The 23,329-nt window shown below is 37.9% G+C and overlaps 1 protein-coding gene across 2 annotated transcripts in view; it reads left to right on the top strand.

Annotated features, from left to right (window-relative positions):
* PIK3C2G (phosphatidylinositol-4-phosphate 3-kinase catalytic subunit type 2 gamma) overlaps positions 1 to 22,850 on the top strand; it is a 388,390-nt gene extending 365,540 nt beyond the window's left edge. For both annotated transcript variants that reach the window (XM_076007629.1, XM_076007630.1), the window contains 2 exons: positions 13,362 to 13,487; positions 21,835 to 22,850. In XM_076007629.1, the coding sequence (XP_075863744.1) occupies positions 13,362 to 13,487; positions 21,835 to 21,987 (279 nt within the window). In that variant the 3' untranslated portion in view covers positions 21,988 to 22,850. The remainder of the gene's footprint in view (positions 1 to 13,361; positions 13,488 to 21,834) is intronic.
* The last annotated feature ends 479 nt before the right edge of the window (positions 22,851 to 23,329 follow it).

The raw sequence follows: 23,329 nt of genomic DNA, 5'->3' as shown, positions 1-23,329 counted from the left end.
TGCTTTCTATGAATATCGTGAAAAGTTATTTTGCCTATACAGTGTGTGCCAGAACTGTCAGGCACTTTTAGACATAGTTCATCAAAAGAAAGTTAAAAATTTTTTGTACCCATATTCACAAAAGAGAAAACTGAAATTCAGTAAGTTTAAGTCTTTGTCCAAGGTCCCACAACTATAAAGCTGAGATCTCCTTTAATTCTGGTTTTGCCTAGGTTAGGTCTCTAGATGGTGTACCAAAATTCTTATAGGTTTTCTTCCCTTTTTTTCTTTTTGCTTCTATGATTAGGTAATTTCAAATGTAGTATCTTCAAGCTCAGTGATTCTTTCTTCAGCTGCATTGAGTTGTCCATTGGAGCTTTCTATTTCATTTTTCAGTTCAGTTATTGTGTTCTTCTTTTTTAGGATTTCTATTTTTTTATTTTTCTCCATTTCTTTGTCAAACTTCTTATTTTATTCATTTATAATTTCATTTAATTTTTTATGTGTTTATTCTTGAAGTTCATTGAATTTTAAGAGGATTATTCTGAATTCTTTTCCTGTCATGTATAGATTTCCCTTTCTTTGGGGTCCATTGTTGAACTTTGTTAGTTTCTTTTGCAGGTGTCATGGTTTCCTGATTCTTTGTAATCCATGCGTTCTTGTACTAGTGTTTGTCCATTTGTGGAGACAGCCACCTTTTCTGGATTTTACAGGTGTTCTTTGTCAGGGATAGATCTTCACTACTTAGTCTAGCCTATGACTCTGCATGGGCCATCTGGAAATGATTTTGGACAGGTCTTTAGACAGCTGGGCTTCTACCTTTGTTCTGAATTCACATGGGGCAACTGGCTGGGTTCTACTATCTGGCAAAAGCACTCGCTAAGCTTTACAACCAGGCTGAGATGCTGGATGGGCACTACAATTACCTCTGATCTGGGCAGGCCACAGGATGTGTTCTCTGGCCAGAAAGTAACACTATTTGAGTTCAGCAGTTGGACAACTTAGGAGGAGACCCCCAAGGTTAAGTGGACTGGGATAAATGAACCAAACTGTCATGTTTAGTAGAAATGCATAGCTGAGATCTTCCTCCTCCCTGAATAAGGTCTAGAGATGGGCTTTGAGGTCATAGGGGAGTGCTGATTAAACTCCTGGTGTGGCAGAGCTAGTGCCTACTTGCTGTTGAGATTTGCTCAGGATCTCTGGTGCAAAAGACTGGCAAGCCTGCCCTAGTGGCTCTAAATGACCAGTCTCACAGCAGTTCTCTATATGGACAGAATTATTACTAGTTTATAGTAGAAAGGGGCTGGAGCCAAGGTAGGGCTCTTTCAGGATCAGATGTGGAATGAAAGGTGGCAGGCTTGTCCCAGTAGCTCAGATGGGTGAGTCTTCTAGCAGATTTCTATGCCTTTGGGATAGTTCCCTGACTGCAATAAAAGGGGTTGAAACTGAGACTGGACCCCATAGGATCTGCTATGGGATGAATCTGGCAAGCCTGTCCTGGTGGCTCAGATAGATGTGTCTCCCAACAGTTCCCCAAACAGGCAGGATAAAGGCTACAGCAGAAAGGGTTAGAGATGAGGCTGAGCCCCTTGGGGATCTGCAGAAGGACAGAGGCCAGTAAGCCTATCCCAGTGGTTCAGATGGGTGCTTCTCCCTCTGGGTCCTTCTCCCTCTAGGTCTTTCTTTGAGCAGTACTAAGCTGGGACCACAGCTGAGAGGGGCTGGAGCTGAGTTACAGGGTCACTTTTGGGTCCACTACTGACACCAGTGTTGGCAGGCAGACAAGCCTTTCTCCCAAGGCACTAGCGTGTGTGATTCCTCCTGAACTCCTTAGCAGGTGGTTTTGGTTGCAGGTTCAGGCCAAACAGAGCTGCAGTCAAGCTATTTGGGTAACCAGACTGTTTCCAGGCTTGAACTCAGGAGCCTGATCAGCCAGTCTCCCATCTGGGTGCAGGTCTATACCCTCAAAATGACCCTCCTGGGTCTTTGGCTCCACCAGGGTTTCATAATCCTACCTGAATCCCAAGGCTTCCACAAAGAGGCTTTTGTCTGTAGGTGGGTTAAAGAATTTTTGTTGTTATGAAGGGATACAAGTCTTCTATTCCACCATCTTACTGACATCACTTCTCAGTCATTATGCATTCCACCCTTTAAATGAAGCACACAACAAACCAAATCATAAGTGTTTTTCTTGCATTTCTGTTCTTTTACTGTACACTATCATTTTATAAAAAGACCCTTTTCATGATGGCTGGCCTAAGTTTAAAAATTATAATTTGGCAGGCATGTAGATGAGAAAATGTATTTTTATTATGTTGTTTTGTTTCTGGCATAGACCTCAGATTTGGATAGTTCTATCATATTTTAATCATCATCAGTTGATTTTCTACTAAAGCTTATATTATCCTATGATTGGAGACATTTAAGTTAAAAAAATGATGGAAAGTTCTCATAAATTATTCATTGAAAAGATAATAAATAGCCTATTAAATACAATTAAGCTTTGCATTAATCTACAGAAGTTTCCAATGTGTCTGATATTTTTAAACCATGTTTGTATCTTCATCACATAAAACTTTATCTAGAAGTACTCTTAATTCTTTGTATTTCTTTGTAGAGAGTCAATATAGGGTAGGGATTAAGAACAGAGGTTTTATAGAAAACCTCTTCAATATACTAAGGACAATAATCCTGGTTTAAGGATTATTTTAAAAGAGTGTTTTAAATATAGTAAATGTTCACTATGTGGTGGCTATTATTATTATTATTGTCGTTGCTATGAATACAAAAATAATATTCCTCATACACTTATATGAAAATGCTGAAGGGCTGCTGGCATACTCTACGATGTTAGATGGTTTTATTTACTTTGTAAACAGTTACATTTTTGCTTTGTTTTTGTACCAACATGCTACTGTTTATTGCTTACTCTTTTTTTTTTTTTTGGTGTTAATACATTGACCACATTTCAAAATACTTCTATTTATTGGCCATAAAAACAGTAATAGCAGCATTGAAAACCATTTAAAATGCTATATGCAATCTGGAGCAAGAAATAAAGACAGAAAATTAGTATATTTAATTATTCATACACCTAAAACAATACCATTCAGAAGTCAGCATTGTGAACAAAGAATTACTAATATGCATGCATACATTTTAAGTTTTGCAACATAAAATAATAGCCAAACTAAGAGTCCCCTATATTTTAGTCTTCAGTTGATAAAGAAGTCTCTTTACTAGTGAATTATTAACATAAGAATATCCTAAGGCCTTCATTTCTAATCTTTTCAAGTAGTGAGACCTATTTTCCAACTTAAAGAAAAATGATTTATCAGGTGTCATTAAAAGCCTTTTAGTATCGGATAATTTAGCTAGGCATGGTGGCAAGTGCCTGTAGTCTCAGCTACTCAGGAAGCTGTGGCAAAAGGATCACTCGAGCTCAGGAGTTCAAGGTCAGCTTGGGAAACATAGCGAGACCCCCATCTCAAAAAAATAACAGGCCGGGCGCAGTGGCTCACGCCTGTAATCCTAGCACTCTGGGAGGCCGAGGCGGGCGGATTGCTCAAGGTCGGGAGTTCGAAACCAGCCTGAGCGAGACCCCGTCTCTACTAAAAAAATAGAAAGAAATTAATTGACCAACTAAAAGTATATATACAAAAAATTAGCCAGGCATGGTGGTGCATGCCTGTAGTCCCAGCTACTCGGGAGGCTGAGGCAGGAGGATCGCTTGAGCCCAGGAGTTTGAGGTTGCTGTGAGCTAGGCTGACGCCACGGCACTCACTCTAGCCTGGGCAACAAAAAGTGAGACTCTGTCTCAAAAAAAAAAAAAAAAAAAAAAAAAAAAAAAAAAAAAAAAAAAAATAACAGACTGGTAATTAAGAAATATAAAATAATCTTTTTAAACTGCTATAAATGCAGCCGTGCTTTTAAAATATTAAAATTGTGTGAACAAGAGCATCTACATAAAATTGACAGAATAGTCAACACACATATATGAGACATACTGACTCTCTCTGTAAAGAATGTTTGGTGCTAAGGTAGACCCAACCCTCTACCCTACACAGAGATCTCTACAAGATACCTCTCAGATAAATTGTAGATACCTTAGTCAATATCATCACAACAAAGGAATGTGCCCATTTCTTTTTGTTTCTTCCTTGTATTCCACAAAAAAAGAGGTGAGGTGGGGAGAACTGGCACAGATATGAGAGAGGCCATAGAAATATAGCACAAAAATGTAACTGCAGCTCACAATTTCCTATCTGTAAGGCCCTCAAGAAATGGTCAGGTCATTATCAGCTCCTACAAGGAGATTTAAATAACTTGTTGTGCTCGTTGACTAGGAGATTTTCAAGGAGTTTAGGGGGGAGAAATGCAGAGAGGGGATGAGGAACATCACAGCAGAGCAGACAAGGTGTTGAGGAAGGAGTGTAGCAAGCAGAGATCAGGTCTCTAGGTGAAAGTGAGGAGGATGGTGACTAAGGATTCATTCCAAGACTGAGTACAAATAAAGATGTTACAAATAGAAGGGGGTGGCCAGAAACAGGTGCTCATGCCTGTAATCCTAGCACTCTAGGAGGCGGAGGCTGGAGGATCGCTTGACATTAGGAGTTCAAGACCGGCCTGAGCAAGAGTGAGACCTCGTCTCTACTAATAGAAAAAATTGGCCAGGTGTGGTGGCGCATACCTGTAGTCCTAAGTACTCAAAGGCTTACCCAGGAGGATCACTTGAGCCCAGGAGTTTGAAGTTGTTGTGAGCTATGATGATGCCACTGTGCTCTAGCTGGGGCAACAGTGTAAGACTCCGTCTCAAAAAAAAAAAAAAAAAAATAGAAAGGGGTAAGAAAGATAATAAGCGTGTAATGTTTCATATGATCTCAGAGATAGGATAAGGCCACATTTTAAAAGTGGAGCTTTAAAATATTATACATAACCAGCAGACTTTGACACAATTACTCCTGATCAGCCACAAAGCCTAAATGTGCAGGAGAAAGGCAAATCTATCAGACATATGCCTTTGGATGGCTAGCTGTTTATTAGAGCAAACACCTAGGACAAACCATGGAAATGGAAAACAAGATTATCCCCTTTACTTTGCGATGGACCTTTTATTACTTGGTATTACGATAAGATATTTAAACCATTCCAATGAAATCTTAAATGTTTTTGTATTGCATTTTAAGTAATGATTCAACAAATAACAATGGAGTGCATTCAAAGAGGGATCACATTATGAATTATATCTCATTTATTCAGTCATTTGGTTATCTATTTACTTAGTATCCACTATCCACTAAGTTCTGTATTAAGGAGCAGATTGCCATAAAAGAAAGGAACACCATGAAGGGAAGGAATGGCTCTGAAAGTAAAGAGGAAGCTGAAGGGAAGCCTAATTTCAAATGAGGATTTTTAAATTTTCATTAGAGATTCAGATGTGAATCAATAGCTTAGAAGGGGTTAGGATAGTAGGATAGTGAATAACCAATGGACCAAAGCCCAAAGGAAATTTGTGGTGGAAGAGAGAATATGGAACAACAAGATCTCACTTTTAGAGAATTTCCAATCTCATATGGAAGATGAAACACATATAAAACTATTTAAAAATAGAAAATGTATAAATATTTTAACAGCAAATCTAGAATATATAGAGTTCAGAGTTAGTATGAGCAACAAAAATTAAATTTAGATGACTTCACGTAACCTTCTGAGCATGGCAAAAATATTGTCCAGAATTCTAAAAGAAAAGAGTAGTGCTACTTTAATCTTCCATGAACAAGCAAGTCCTCTGAATGACACAAGGAAACGCCTCGTTGTTCAGATTGAGGGTCAGACTGAGAACTCTGCAAGCCTTGGGATTCCTCAAGGCAGTGGCAAGTCTTTGAGAAGGTCTAAAATGCAACCAGAGTAAAAAAATCCCAAGGTAAGACATTTAGACAAGTAGAGGCTATTTAATCATTTTAAAGTAAAATTTAATTTGCATAAACATAAGGGCAAAGGGTGAAATGAGAAGTATTGATGAGGAGACAGCTAGTCATTTCTTTAATAAATTATTTGAGACCTTTAAGGAACAGGATATGATGCCAGTAAGAAGAAAAAAAAAAAAATGATGATGATAAGACAGCTACATTGGAGGGGGGTGGGGACGAAGTTTCTCTTAAAGACTTGAGAAATCAATGTCTGCATTTAAAGTTTTTAAAGGACAAATAAGCCTGCTTGCTCACATCTAATGCACCCCTGACTTAAATTGAAACCTGTGCTGTTTTATCATTCTAAAAATTCCAGAACATTCAAGGACCTTGTCAAGGACACTAACTTGAAAATAGAATCCCAACCCTTGAGTGCTGCTAAAAGCTTGGGGAAAGCTTGTATAAAAATGATTTTTCCTCGTCTGTAATTTGGAATTTATTCTTCAGGCAGTGGGGAATCCTTGAGAGTTTTGAGAAAGGAAATGGTATAATCAAAGCAATCTTATGGGACGGTTGAATACACCAGTGATACACAGAATGAAGGAAGGAAAGAGGTGGGAAGACTAAAGATTAAAAAGTAATTAAATTCCAGTTATAATACGTCAAGGAATAAAGGTTTGCAGTGGCAGGTGAACTGAGGCAAAAAAAAAAGAAAAAAAAAAAGGAGAATTGTGATATTGGTGCATAGTTGGATTTGGAAATCAAGGGCAAGGGAGTCACCAGGGGAAAGTATAAATAGTGTTATTTAACAGAATTTTAATTTGTTGGGAAAATTTGTTTTGGAGTGGCCAGGAAGAATAAAAGATAGATACATCTCTGTTCATCATTATTTTTTACCTGGTGGGATGACCTAAAGTTTAATTCCTGAAGGGTCTGGGCCACGAGTAATTTTGCCTGGAATGGGTTGTTGTATTAATAGTCGTTTTACATTGACCTTAATTACAGGGCACGGTAACATAAGGAGTTACCCTAAATGATCCCCTTTTCTCCAGACATACTCTTTCTTACCTCCATTGTGGAGTAGTGGTCCAATTTCCCTTTGGTAGTCTGGATCAATCACCCAGCCAGACCTCTAACTCCCTTTTTGGCCTGTTGACTCAGAGGCATGAGGCCAGACAACATCTTAACTTCAAGTTCAGTAGAATCATTGTTGTGTCTCCTGGTAGAAACAGTTCTCTCTTTAGAACAAGATCTCTAGTGTCCAGTAGACTATAAGAGTGTGGGAACAGGAAACAAAACTTTGCTAGTGAGTCACTGGGCCTGACAGTGATGGTGCCATTCCCATTTCCACCCCCTTGATTCCTGGACCTGTGAATCCTGGCTATGGGAGAAATAGAACTATACATATTGGATGCTGATTCAGAGCATATACAGCCTTCTGAAGCTTGTTCCAGCCCAGCAAAGTCTTACCACCTAGCTAAGTCTTCCAAGGCCATTCCACCATTTGATAGAAGCCAACTGCTTCGGGATGGTGGGGAACATGGTAAGACCAGTGAATTCGTTGAACATATACCCACTGCCATGCTTCTTTGGCTGTGAACTGAGTTTATAGATCAGAAGTAATGTCTGTGTAGAATACCATGATGGTGGATAAGGCATTCTGTAAGTCCATGGGTTTTAGTTCACGCAGAAACATTGCACAGGAAAGGCAAATCTGTATTCAGAGAGTCTATTCCGGTAAGAACAAAACACTGCCCTTTCATGATGGAAGTGATCCAGGGTAATCAACCTGCCACCAGGTAGCTGTTTGGCCTGGAGAATGGTGCCATCTCAGGGACTCAGTGTCAGTCTCTGCTGTTGGCACATTGGGCACTCAACAGTGGCCATAGCTGGGTCAACCTTGTTGAATGAAAGCCAATATTCCAGAGCCCAGGCAAACCCTCCGTTCCTACCACCATGACCACTTTGTTCATGAACCTGTTTGGCCATGACAGCAGTGGCTTGGGGAGGAGGCTGACCAGTATCTGTAGAATGGCTCATCCTGTCCACTTGATTATTAAAATCCTCCTCTGCTGAGGTCATCCTTTGATGAGCATTCACGTGAGACACAAACATTTTCATGTTTTTTGCCCATTTAGAGAGATCTATCCACATACCTCCTCCCAAGCTTTCTTGTGATCAATTTTCCAATCATGCTCTGTCCAAATCCCTGACCATCCAGCCAGCCATTGGCCACAGTTCATGAATTAGCACATATTCTAATTGCACATCTGGCCGTTTCTCCCCGAGTAAAGTGAACGAGCAGGTGCACTGCTTGAAGTTTTGCCCACTGGGATGATTTCATTTCCCCTCACCACTGTCCTTCAGAGATGACCCAGAAAGGGGTTATAGTGCTGCAGCTGTCCTCTTTCAGCTGGTGCCAGCATATTGCACAGAACCACCTGCAAACCAGGCTTCAGTCTTCTCTTTCTCTGTCAACCAATTCTAGGGTCCATGAGGCTATAGGTGCAGGCAGGAAGAAAGAAGGCAATCATGCAGCATGGATATTGGGGCCACTTCTTCATGTAATTTATTGTGCCATCAAGGCCTATCAAGTCTGAGCATGTATTCATGTATATGCCACTTTCATTTCATAATGGTGTGTTGTTGTGCAAATGCAATTTGATGCCTTAGTGGGTGAGATACTATCCAATTCGTGATGGGCAGCTCAGGGCACGTGGCAACACAGTGGTCCATGGTCAAGTGTTCAGTCTCTACTAAGGCCTACTAGCAGGCCAAGAGCTGTTTTTCGAAAGGAGAGTAGTTATCCATGTAAGATGGCAGGGCTTTACTCCAAAATCCTAAGGACCAGTGTTGCAATTCACCATAGGGACCTGCCAAAGGCTCCAAACAGCATCTTTTCTGCCACTGACACCAAGTACTATTGGATCTGCTGGATCATTTGGTCCAAGTGGCAAAGCAGCCTTCTCTTGCTCTGGGTCCCACACAAAACAAGCAGCTTTTCAGGTCACTCAGTAAATGGGCCAGAGTGACACACCTAAATGAGGAGTATGTTGCCTCCAAAATCCAAATAGGCCCACTAGGCATCATGCCTCTTTCCTGGTTATAGGAAAGGCCAGATGCAACAGATTATCCTTTATCTTGGAAAGGATGTCTCAGCATGCTCCACACCACTGGACCCCTGTAAATTTCAGTGAGGTAGAAGGGTCCTGAATTTTTGTCAGATTTATTTCCCTTCCCCTGACATGCGAAAGTCTCACCTATAAGTCTGGAGTAGTTGCTGCTCCCTGCTCTCTAGACCCAATTAGCATAATGTCATCAATGTCATGGACAAGTGTGATATCTTATGGAAAGGAAAAGTGATCGACATCCCTGTGAACTAAATTGTGATATAGGGGCTGGAGAGTTGACATGCCCCTGATGAATGACAATGAAGATGTATTGTTGGCCTTGCTCGCCAGCTGAAAGCAAGCTGGTTCTGGTGGTCTTCATTAACAAGTATTGAGAGACAAAAGTACTTGCCAAATTAATAGCTGCAAATCAGGTATCAGGAGATGTGCTAATTGGCTCAAGGAATGAAACCACATCTGGTATAGCAGCTGCAATCAGAGTTACCACTTTGTTAAGTTCATGGTAATCTACTGCCATTCTCCAACATCCATCTGTCTTGCCAAATAGGCAAATTGAATGGGAATGTGGTGGGATTCACCACCTCTGTATCATCCAAGTCCTTGATAGTTGCACTAAACTTTGAAGTCCCTCCAGAATTGTGGTATTGCTTTTGGCTTGTTATTTTCCTGGGTACAGGCAGTTCTAGTGACTTCCACGAGATCGTTTCCACACTAATGCTCCTTACTGCACAGATCAGAAAACCAATGCATAAATAAATAAATTTATAAAAAAAAAAAAGATATGTAACCCTAACAATATTTGTACCCACAGAATTTGGGAAAAAATAAATAAATAAATTTATAAAAAAAAAAAAGAAAGAAAGAAAACCAATGCTAGGATTGTGCTAGCTGCTGAGTGCATCTATTCCAATAATGCATTCCAGCACTGAGGAAATGACCACAGCATGGGTTTGGGAACCCACGAGGCCCACTGTGAGACAGGTCTGAGCTAAAATCCTATTGCCCACCTGACTTCCATAAGCCTCTACTCTGAGTGGTGGACCATAGTGGCATTTTGGGTCTCCTGAAATGAGTGTTAGTTCAGAGCCAGTGTGCAGTAGTTCCCAAAAGGTTTGATTATTTCCTTTTCCCCAGTGCACAGTTACCCTGGTAAAAACTCATAGGTCTCTTTGGAGAAAGAGTAACAAGATAAATTTTGGGTAGTGTTCCCAAACTGATGCATGTTTGGGAATTGGTTGAGGGGCTGAGACTCTCTGTTTTCATGATTCAAGTTAGACTGTTGCTCACTTGACCTAGAAATTTTTTGCTTACAAAGATCAAGTAAGAATTTAGGGGGCTTCCTATCTACTTTACTTCTAGGAGCACCATGATCAGCTAGCCTATGCCATCAGTCTGTATGAGTCAGATCATTCTGACTGCTGCTTGGACGCTGCTGCCCATTATGGTAACCACGTCCACCTTGCCTTTGGTGGTTTTGTGCCACCACTTGGCACTGCCCCCTGGGGTCCAATTACTCCCACTGCATTGAGGTTTCCCAGTTCAGCAGTTCCCACTGTAAGGTCTGGCCTACAGAGAAGGGCAATCACAGAGCTCCTCGAGGATGTTGGGGCTCCCCTCCTAAATTTAAGTGTCACATTATTGATATGTCTTCTAAACATTGCCAGTGTGGATGAGTACGTCTTAAACAACAAATCCACTCTAACATTCCACTCTCCCTAAGCCTTTAAATCCCTTCTTCTATAAAAAACAAAGGCATGTCTGGCATTTCCAACTCACTCACCATGGACCGTCTTTTGGTTCATGTATCAGCCAACCTAACAAATTGTAAGAACATTTTCTAACTCCCTGGACGTCAACATTAAATGCAGAATCTCTGCTCTGTGAGCCCATAACAAAAAAAAAAAATCAAATTATACAATTTTATGTTTCTTCCTCCATTATCCCACTCCTTTAGTATCCATTCCCATTCATTAGTCAGATTTCTGGCTGTCTAAATTAGAAAACTCAAGCAGTTCTTTCAAAGTGCAGCACACCTCCTCATGGATCACACTCCAAAGCTCACCTTTAGGGGCCTGCTGGGGCTTGAGTTTAGTTAAAGGTCCAGAAGTAAAGAGGGGTGAGAGTGGGCTAGGGTTTCTCAGGAACATCAGCATCGTCTTGCTTGGCCACTGCCTCAGAAGAGGCCACTACTGTTTCCCCAGGCAGTGCAGGGTTAATGCTCTTAGAAGGTACAGGAAAGTGAAGAAGCTGATACCACTGAGGATGGGAAGATCACTCCCACTGGAAAAGAAGACTCATCAGAATTTAGTAGCTCCATGTCCCAAATTCCATCAGGGCCTTCCCGCACATCCCCATCCCAACTTACAGGATCCCATTCTTTTCCAACCAATGCTTTGACTTCAACAGTAGACACCTTGGGAAGCTGGGGGTTCAACTTGCTTTGTCATTCAACCAGGGGCAGGATGAGATTCTGCATTTGATTTTAAGTAATCTCAGCCCTGCCAATATAGGAGATAAGGATCTTTTTTAGGGCACACATAGAAGTTTTAGGTCATTTATGTGGTGCTCGAGTCTTCCCAGACACACCCAGAAATAATGTTTAACCAGAGATCTGAGCATCCCATGATCCGGTTAAGTTGGCACACAACATTAGCCATCACACCTGCCTGACGCCATATAGCTGGCATATTTGGGGGCCCAGATTTGCAATCAGAAAGCCCATTTCCAGAAACATGATTTAACCACGCAATTGGATGCTACAGGGGTTATAGGTATGATACCCTCAAGACCCACAGCAGAAAAGACAGAAAATAACACAGAGCAGAAACACTTTTACCACTTCATTCTTCTCACAAAAACAAAACAAAGCGAAAAACCCTCTACTCTCTCAAATATTAGTAGCAGCTTCTTTCTTTGCCACTGAAGATTCCATTATGTCATTGACAGATTTTAGAGCTCCCCCTCCTGGGGGAGGATATCAGATAGGAAATGTATACCTTGAGCTCCATCTAAAGCGGCAGTTCTCATTCTCAGCCTCTTGACACGTGGGTGTGTCGAGATGAATTTTATCTAATTTGTTAGTAATAATAATAAAGAGCCAAAATTCCCTAATGACATAATTTTTACCATGGAAATTAAAACTGAATAAAAGTCCTATAATAATACATACCATGTTTTCTTGCTTTCCAATATGCTTTTTTGACTACTGAAGAAAGATAAATAAAAGTAATGGGATTGGGAGTAGCTCATCTGTGAATATCACAATAAGTAAGAGCATTAAAATATGTTTGTTGAAAATTACGGATTTGATAGTTAGAATGCAGTAGACAAAACAAGCACTTAATTCCTCATTTGACATTTAAACCATCTTCTTTAAATATAAATTATATGAACATTTCTTATTTTATCAAACCAGACACTCAGAGTTTTAGTACCATTTACTCTTCATTTGGTCAAGATGACAAGGAGATAATCCATTTCTTTCAAGAGCAATGGTTTCCTAATTTTTGAAACAGTGGACTCGTTCTTCAAATGATATATTAACAAATCAAAATATCCATAATGGATTTGAAGGAAAGAAGGAAAAGAAGGAGAGAAGTTCTGAAGCCTGAATGGTGGAGCTTAGGAGGGAGGAGGTTAGGAAGAAGTGGGGGGTGGAGTGAGGGTCCAAAGACTCACCCATTTGGCTTTGCTATTCAGGCAGCTCCTTAGGCAATTTTTGGAGCTCCACAGAACACAATTTAAAAAGGATTAGCCAACATATTATAATTTAGAGTAATTTAGATAATAAAATTATTATAACCATTTCAAGATGTTATAAGTGTATCAAAGTTGTAGGTCTAATCAATATTTTAATTAAAATTTGCTTTAAAATGTGATATTATATAATATACGTATACATATCATTAAATGCTACATCTCATTTTATGTGTTAAACTGGAATTTTTTGATTTGCAAGTGGTGTACAGCATCCTGAGGCATTTAATTCCTGCCTCTGCTTGTGGCTAATATTCATCTCTTGACCATATCTGTCAAAAATGCAAATTTAGCTTTTACTGTAAAAAAATTAAAGTAAATGAAATGTAATGGACTTTTAAATATAGTTCTCTGGCACAACCTTTAATTTAAGATGCACAATTAAACACAATTTTACCCTTTTAAACTGCTGCTTGGGATTATTTTTGAACAGTGATGTATTTCTTTTGATTTTCTCTTATTTTCTGATAAACAGAGTAACTGTAATAAATCCTGATCCTGCCTTTGGTCTGGATATTTAGTAGTTATGTATTTGTTTTCTTTGATAGCAACACTCATTAATATTTATAACCATTTTCCTTTGTAGCACCTCCCAGATGGCTCTGCGCCCAGTGCACATGTTGAATTTTATCTTTTACCATATCCCAGTGAAGTTCGTAGGAGGAAAACAAAATCTGTTCCAAAATGTACAGACCCCACTTACAATGAAATTGTAAGTATGATTCATCTCTTGTCCAGTCATTTTGTATTTTTCTTACCATTTTTTAGCTTAACAACCAAATATGGAGAATTTGCAGTGATTGGGAGCTTTATTCCATAAAGGAAGGAGATTTCCCAAAATAGTCACAGTATACTGATCACTGTTCTAGATCGTATGGGCACTGGAAAATACAGATACTGCTTTCAGAGCTTTTATGAACCAATTTTCAAATTGTGGTTCACCTCCAGCAAGAGCACAAGACTTGTTTTGCATACTAACACTCTCCTTGACTTCACCTTATTTTCTCTAACCTTAGTCTCCTATACCTGATTTCCCTTGCATAATTTTTTGTGTATAATGGTAAATCTCAGAAAATCCCTTTTGAAAAACAAAAAAATAAACAAATTAAAGTTAATTTATATTATAAGCAGCTCTCTAATTCCCTCATAATGTACAATTTGAAAATCCAATTCCCCAACTTCTTTCTAAGGCAAACCCCTACATTTATTCTCTTGATTTCATCTTTTCCCATCTCCACTGTACCTTGCTCAGCTGATTATTTGCTCTTCTTTTCTTAAGGCTGCCTCATGCACTGGATCCTCCACTCAGAGCTCTTAAAAAAACAAAAATAGAAAATTCCTCCACTCAGCCTTTCTAAGCAAATTTTCTTTCCCTCCCTATCACCTTCAAATTTTTGCAAAATTAACTCACATAACCTGCTCTCACTTCCTCACTTCGCCTCTCCCTCTTCATCCTTTAATCCTTTGCAGTGTGGATTCTGAACTTTATTAATAATGCTTTATTCAAGTGGCATCAATAGACTCCTCATTGCTAAATCCAAAGAGCCCTCAGGCCTTCCTCTCCCCAGTGCTACTGACCACACCCTCTTTCTTGAAACCTCCCTTTAGATTCTAGAGTTGTTCCTTTTCTTAATTCCCTTCCATTTTCTCCAAACACTCTCATTTTCCTTCATTGCCATTCTTCTTCTTGAAATATTATTGTTTGCTGAAGTCCCATGATGGATGCACCCTCATCTCCTCTTCATTCATGTGCTTTCAAAATTATCTTCTGTATTCACATTTTCATTTATCACCTACATGTAAATTGCAAGTGAATTTATTCCTCAAGCCCTGGCTTCTTTCTCAAGCTTTTGATCTGTGCCTCTACCTGATCACTGGAGAGCCCCATTTAACTGTCTCCAAGGTGCTTTTAAACCAGGTTTTCCTCATCTGTTCGCCATCTCAAGAGATACCTTCTAATGATACCTCCCTCTTCCTCACGCACCTTTGCAACTCATCACCAAGTTTTGACAGTTCTACTTGGCAGCCGCCTGCCTCTTCAATCCACCATCTCCTTTCTGTTTCATTGCTGCTTTTCTGTTTGAGCTCCTTGTCACCTTGGCTGTTACAGTAGCTTGCTATTTGCCTCATGTCTTGTGTTTTTTTATTAAATCGTTCGCATTTCTGCCTCAGGTGTCTTTCAGAAACTACTCATATTTATTATTCCTCTGCTGAAATTTTTTTTGTCATGGTTTCTCACTGCCTGCTATAGAAAGTACAAAAACTTAAACATGGCATTCACTCACAGCCCCTAAAACTTGACTCAGTAATTTTCCTAAGTTGTCTCTTGGAGCAATATTATCCCGATACTCTTTTATTTCTTAATTTATTTTGAGATAATTATAAAGTCACACACAGTTGCAAGAAATAATACAGAAAGAACTCAAATACCTTCCATCCTCTTTCCCCCAGTGATAAGATCTAGAGTAACTACAATATCACAACCAGGAAATTGACATTGGTACAATCCACTTACCCCACTTAGACTTCACCGGTTTTACATGCCCACTTATGTATGTGTGTGTGTTGGCTCTGTGCAATTTATCACATGTATAGGCTATGTCATCTTCCCCACAGTCAAGATACAAAAGAGTACCATCACAAGGATTACCTGTGCCACCACCCTATGTTAGCCTCAGACACCTTTCCCCTCCCCAAACCCTGGCAACCACTAATCTGTTCTACATCTCTATAATTTTGTCACTTCAAATATTATATAAATGGAATTATCCAGTTTATAACATTTTTAGATGTTTTTGTCACTCACTGTAATTTCTTAGAATCCACCCAAGTAGCTGCATATAATAATTGTTTGTTCCTTTTCATTCGTGAGTACCATTCCATGGAGATACTACAGTTTGTTTAACTGTTCACCTACTAAAAGACATCTAAGTTGCTTCCAGCTCACGGATATAAGGAATAAAAGCTGCCATAAACATTGATGTATAGGTTTTTGTGTGAATATAATTTGTCCCTACGACAAATGTCTCAGAGTATAATTGCTAGAGTATGTGGTAGTTGTATACTTAGTTTTACATGAAATCGCAAAACTTTTTTTCAGGGAAGCTATGCCATCTTACAATTCCACCAGCACTGTACGAGTGATCCAGTTTCTCTGCATCCTGTCTAGCATTTGATATTATCGTTATCTTTCATTCTAGTTCTTTTGATAGGTATAGAGTGGTATCTCATTGTGACTTTGATTTGCAACTGCCTCATGACTAACGATGGTGAACTTCTTTTCAGAGGCTTAATTATCATCTGTACATCCTCTTTTGTGAAATGCATCTTCATGTCTTTGATTGTTTTCTAATTGGATAGTTTGCATTGTTACTGTTGAGTTTTGAGAGTTCTTTATATATTCTGGATACCAGTTCTTTGTCAGATATGTGGTTTGCAAATACTTTTTCCCAGTCTATAGCTTATCTTTTTATCCTCTTCACAGGGATTTTTAATTTTGATGAAGCCAACTTGTAATTTTTCCTTTTATGGTTCATTCATTTGGTGTCAAATCTAAGAACTCTTCATCTAGCACTAAGTCCCAAAGATTTTCCCCTATATTTTTTCTAAAAATTGTATAGTTTATAGTTTTCCATTTTATATTTAAGTGCATTATCCATTTTGAGTTAAATTTTTAATAAAGTGTGAGGTTTACATCAGTACTTTTTAAAATCCCCCTGTGAATACTAATTACTCCTGCACCATTTATTGAAAAGGCAATTCTTTCTCCATCAAATTTTTTTGCACCTTTATCAAAAATCAATCAAGAATATTTGTGTGCTCATACCCTTTTATTACCCCATACTTGCCATATTCTATGTTCACATCAGACAGTTTATCATTTCCTGAATGGTTTCTGTGACGGAACTCATCATTCACCCTTCTCTGCCCTTCCTTGCCTACTTTGAGGCTGACCTCAAATGTAACCTTGTTAATACTCCACCTCTGGGACCCTTACACCACATTTAGAATCATTTATTTAATCCTACATATTTTTTTCTAATGTATCCTAAACATCTTGAGTATAGGGAAAAATGTCTTATCTTTTTTTAGTATTTTTAATACTTAGTTACTTCTAAAAAGACGTGTTATTAAATATCTGAGTAGTTTTATAAGTGACACTTTGAGTGGAAATAAAATGTAAAAATATATATATACACATACACACAGATTCTCTTAATTAGTAAGGGAAGATATTTTGACACTTTATTATTTGTCATGATGTCAACACCTGGAGATATACATCTTATAATAATATATCACTTGTTTCTTTTCATACTTTTGAGTGCAAGACCTTCTACCCCACTATCAAGTAACTTCCCAGACTCCATGCTATACATCAGCATCTTCAATCCGAGGAAACACATAATAACAAAAAGCCACTAACAATTCAGGAGAATTTAAATAAACTTTTTGTGTTTTATTTATCTTAAGCTTTCTGTACCATAAAAACAGCAGTAGAGACACATGCCTGAAGATTATTTGATAATACTTACTGGACACATAAATTTTCTGATGGCTTGCAATAATTCTAGGTCCTCACACATCTCTGGCCCACTGATTAGAAATCACTACAATATCCTCTCAATCGATCTCTATTTGCAGCATGAACACACACTGTTTATAGTCTAGATACGTTTTAAATTGCTTCAAAAACCATGGTCCATGCATAGCCAGTTCCAATCTGTACATGATCCAAAGCAGCAGAAATTTGAAGCAATGCATGCACAAATGACTATTTTTGCGGTAGTCAGCAGGCCAATAAGAGGTCATTATATAAACAAGTTTGGCAAGGAAGCTGGTTGAATTTAGAGAGTCAGAAGGAAAAAAAGCAACAATATTTTAATTTTTCTCCCATTTTGCTTTATGTTTGTATCAATACAATAAGAATATTCATAAGAAATGCAAAAAAAAAAAAAACAAAACTAATTTTAACTCTGATTTTACTTTCTCTTACCCACAGTTGTGACATAGGAACCCATATGTCTGTGCTAAATCCCTCAATGACTTCCGTGCGTCCTCACGGGCACCTTGCTGGATGTCCTTACTCAGAAGCTCAGTTCTTACCAGGGAGCCCAGTGAGTTCTCACATGGCATCTACCTTGTTTTAAACGTCTCCCCCGACTGCCACCTCCTCACTGAGTCCCATTGCATCAGCCACTCACCACAGCTGGGATTTCTCAAACTGCCAAAGCCGTGCAATGTTGTGAGAAGTGGGAGAAAATGACCTCACTCCCCTCTTTATATAAATCTCTTAGAGGAATACAAAAGAGATATTACATTGCATACCAATGTCTTACAAAGCCTTTCCTGAAAATAGTTCTTTTTTATTTTTATTCCCAGCCCTCTCTCTCCTTAATGCCCGTGCACGAAAGAGGCTGGGGTCAGGGACACGGCCAAGTGACAGAGGCTCCACCCTTCGAACGTGAAGCCTTTGATAGGAGGCCAAGCTTGTCTATTTTGATACTTCCCAGAGTGAGTCCCAATAGACTTTGTCAGCAGAAGCAGACTCCCTGAAAACCCCTGTCATGCACAAATCCCGGTGAGAAGCATGACTGGGCTTGAGGTGGGGCTGGTGCTAGGCGTATGTACTCAGGTGGCTGCCACACAGCTTTAGCAAGCCGAGCCAGGATCCTGACTCCAAAGCCTCTTTCCATGCTACTATATTTGCCATCTTGTTAAAAACCATCATTATAAAAAAAATGATTCTTTAGAAATACAGAATTTCTATTCTGTAAGAGAATTACATTGTTATAGTCAGTGCATTTTGTACATTGTATCCTTTTCTTAGGTATTGTCCCGTTATAAAGTATTATATAAAAGGAAAATTAGGACAGAATGGAAATATTCTATGTGTTTTATATGACTTAAAGTCTCTTGCAGAATATGGAGTGATTATCCAGCACAATACTAAGTATACGGTACAATCAGTAAGCAATAGCTGTGGTCATCTGTATCATTATCTGATTTGATGCTTGCAACATGATGAAAATTGTATTTGTAAATAAAGACATTGAGGTCCAGGAGTCACACGACTAGATTTCAAGCCCAGAACTTCCTGATTCCTACTTCTGAGCTCTTTTTCATGGTTCTGTCTCCTCAAACCTCTTCCCACCAGCAAGCACTAGAGACGCTTGTTTCCATCTTATTGTTCTCCCATTGCAATCATGAAAACGCACTTTAGAATGATTTACTAAACCCTTCCCTCAATAATGCACAGTGAATGCTTGTACTTAAGTTAATAGATATTAATTACTTTAAATGTTTTATATTTGATGTAATAATTCCAAACGCACAAATTCAGTATTTGTCAGAAGATAGTGAAGACTTGGCTCATGCCTATAGGCAAAAATTATTGTAAAGAGAAATTAAAAGACCTGTCCATTTCTGGTTCTGTTTATATGAAGGCAGAATATATATTAAATGATTTGGCGGAAAAATCTCAAAGAATATAATCATCTGAGCACTTCGCTATCATTACCTATTAGTTATTCATCGCACAGTTAAAAGAGTGCTTTTTTTAAAAAACAACATTATGGATGCAGTAAAGCAATTAAGATAGATATATATCATCTATGATGTGCCATGATTACATGTTTATAAAACCTGTCACTTTTAAGAAAATAACTTTTGCATAATGAAGCACAGGGGGAAAAAAATCTACTAAGTAGTATAAATTTTGGAAGTTCAAATGTTTATATTTTAACCAGGAAAGTAATTAATTCCTAAAGTCATCTCTTCATATTTTCATCTTGCTAAATATCTGGGAGACTCTATTCTGTCTAGAAGGGTTTTCTCCAGTCAACTGATACTCAATGTTAAGAAACAACTGTTCCTTTTTGTGTATCTGATGGCTATTTTACAACTATAATTTAGTAGTGTCTAATATGCGCCAGGCTTTGTAGCAGGGCTTATGTTCATTATCTCATTTATTCTTCCCCACAAGGCTAAAAGGTAAGGATTATTATCACCATTATGCAAATGATAAAATATACAGTTGACAACAGAGTTATATACATATAAATTATTGATTTTTTAAAATTTACAATTTAGAGCTTATTCATACAGTTCATAGTCCTTAAGTCAGACTTTTACAAGGCCTAATACTTAAAGAGTTGTTCCAATTTTCTACTTCATATACAGTAACACTTTGAGGACCCCTTCATCTGTTTTCTCTGTAAAATAGGAGAGGAGTTCATCTGCCGAAAGTGTTGTAGGAAGGAAAATGGAGTATAGTTCAGACAGTTCAAAATAGCCACTCAGAGAAAAGGAAAACAAAAAATAATTTACTCTGAAGTCCTGGAAAGATTTCCAGGCAACACTAGGCATCCAACTGTAGTTAAAGAACATGAATGACAGTGGTAGGATTTTGAGATTTTTTTATTATCCCAGGAGAACTCAATAGATGAAATGGAATGATGTGAATGAGCAATGGTCGACAACTAAAAGATAGTCTCCTGTGTGGAATGAGAGTGAGATTCTGGAAGAGGAGGTAGCCAGGAGCAGTCACATGGAGCAGGGTAGACTGGATTAACATTGTGTTGCATTTCAGGTCCCTTGATGGAATTATTATTTACTTGATAAGTGAATCATTTTTCAGAGCAGCTAACTCATTGATCTTGAACTGAATTTCACTGATAAATTAATGGGTTCATAAATGGTAGACTTATAGTATGTGAAGGACCAGAAATCACACCCATACACACTGAGGAGCCTGCACAGTGAACTCAGAGGGCTCCCTTCCTTCTCACGCTGTCTTTTCTGCGTTTCTTTTCTTTTCTTTTTTTTTTTTTTGCATATATTAAGAAAGTTTCTATCTTATGACTTGGCTGTAAAAAGCAAGCGAGTTTGTAAGAGCATATGAAATTCCTTGTCTAAATGTGTTCTAAGACATTTCCCTGGTAACCATGTCAGATTTCCACTCAATTTGCACCTCCTTACATGATGGATAACTAATTTCTTCGTCGTACTACACCTGTAAGTCTCTTTACCACTGTGGGCCCCCGACAGTGATGCCTGTAACTCACATTCTGGACATTTTAAAACACAGCTGAACAGATCCCTTTTAATAAAAATAGTTACGAGAAAAACAAGACAGAAAACTGTATATACAGCATAATTACAAGTCAGATTCTCAAAAAGTGATTATATATAGAAAACAAAAAGAACATCAAAATGTTAACTGTAATTATCTCCCAATGGTGAAAATTCAGATATTTTTCTTTCCTTTTCTGTACTTTTTTTTTGGTTTCATACATATTTCATTTAATGAAACGTGTATTTTCATAGTTAAAAACTAAGCAATTTTAAATAAATAAAAGTAACCATAGATTGACTTCTTCACAATGTACTGTACTTAAAGAGCACAAGGAAATAATAGAAATTGGTCTGTCTTTCCTCATTACCCTTCAACACAGAAAAATGATGTTTTTCTTTTTATTTTTATGAATACATAATAGTTGCACATATTTATGGGGTATGTGTGATATTTTGATACAAGCATACAATGTGTAATGATCAAATCAGGGTAATGAAACATTCATTGCTTCAAGCATTTATCATTTCTTTGTGTTAGGAACATTCCAATTCTACTCTTTTAGTTATTTTAAAATATACAATAAATTATTGTTAACTTACAGAAGGAATAAGACCTAAGAAAAATGGTGTTCTAGTACCAATATTGTACAGAGAATTCAAGGACAGTTAAAGGGTGAAGGGTATTTAAATTTCTCCCTAGAGAGAGTAATTTACAGTCTTACTAAATTTGGAGAGGGCAATTCTTAGTGGAATCAGTAAATTCTAAGATTCTTAGAGCAATAGTCTGTCATTAAACTCCATTATGTCAGTGGAACCTTTAGCTTTTCAGAATTAAAGTTAGAAATGAAAGATTCTAACATTAACCTATCCATTCCAGGGTACAGGATATTAGCAATTAAATTTCTTTTATTAAAAGCAATATTCAAAAGAAAGTGTATTTAAGCGCGTCTGAATTATATTTTCATTATTCTTTTCCTTTTTAGGTGGTGTATGATGAAGTCACAGAGCTCCAAGGACATGTCTTAATGCTTATTGTGAAGAGCAAAACCGTATTTGTGGGAGCAATTAACATCCAACTCTGTAGTGTCCCACTCAATGAAGAAAAATGGTATCCACTAGGAAACAGTATAATTTGACCACTGCCATGAACACATGCATTATTCATTAGCGAGTATTTTTTTTGTCACTTCTAGGCCTCTTTATCACATAAGCAAGGCATCCTTGTAGTCAAAGATAGCATAGGGTATTCAGGACACAAGAAAAAAAAATCAGAATCAGTCTTTTGTAGTTATTTATTTTCTACCTGTGCTTTCATTGTTCTTTAGAATCTATTCTCTTCAATAGAATATTGACTGTGTAAAATTCAGTATGTAAAATAATAAAGGGTATTCATTTTAATATATCTTTTAAATCAAATATAATGTTCACATTTTATTTTAATTGTGTACCTACAGTTTAAAGCAGTACTTTTAATATATTTTACAAGAAAGATAACCAAATAAACAAACCTCATCAATTCATTCAAAGACCTAAGTATATCTGTAACAGATTTTTAAACTGTAAATTATATATATGTATATACCCACCCATAATCTTATTTACTGAGGGAATTGGTTAGCTTCGGCAGAATGCTGTATTATTTTCTATCAGAAAGACAAAATATAAATGCCTCAAATTGTTAAATCCAATTTTTAGAAGAAACTTCTTTGTAACTTTTTACCCTCTTCAACACCAAACCATCCATCGTCACTGCATGTCTCCCACCCAGAGGCATGATTTAAACCTCATTATCCCAGAACTCCAAGATATCAAAACTGTGCCTTCTGATCAAAACATCTTATCTTTGCACAGTAAGTATTTTCTTTACTTCTGAACCTACCCTCTAGTCACCATGACCTAAATAAATAATCCTACAGACTTCCACCAGCAAAGGAGGTACAACTCAAGGCACGATATCGCATCCTTTAAGAGAATCAACGAGGAGTTATATATTTTTTAATCCCTGACATTCAAATTACTGAAAAAAAAATTTAAATCATTGCATATGCAATGTTTTCCTGTGTGAATAAAGAAGAAATATAAGCTATTTTGTATGGTGATCTACATAACCATATAAACAGGTGAAAGTGTTTATGTTCATGTGTTCATTGAGAAACATTTGAGCTCATCCTCTCTGATGGACCCAAGAACATTACTACTGGAATTCTCTTCTACACCAAGGCATAGTTTCTTTACTCTCTACTGGATAATTCTCTTCAGTATACAAGCGTGATGTTATTTTTCCCATCATAAAAAAAAAAAAAAATTCACCTTACCCCACTTTCCCTGCCAAATGCCGATTCTTCACCCTGCACCTCTTTGCAGCAAAACTCTTCACGATGGCTGTCTCTGCTCTGTCCAGTTTCTCTCCTCCAATTGCCTCTTAGACCCATGACAAGCAGATGTTTGCTCCCCACCACTTCAGTGAAACTGCTTTTG

Source organism: Microcebus murinus, chromosome 10 (genome assembly GCF_040939455.1).
Source record: "Microcebus murinus isolate Inina chromosome 10, M.murinus_Inina_mat1.0, whole genome shotgun sequence".
Taxonomy (NCBI): domain Eukaryota; kingdom Metazoa; phylum Chordata; class Mammalia; order Primates; family Cheirogaleidae; genus Microcebus; species Microcebus murinus.
The sequence above is the reverse complement of the archived record's forward strand: the minus strand, read 5'-3'. Positions and strand labels throughout refer to the sequence as shown.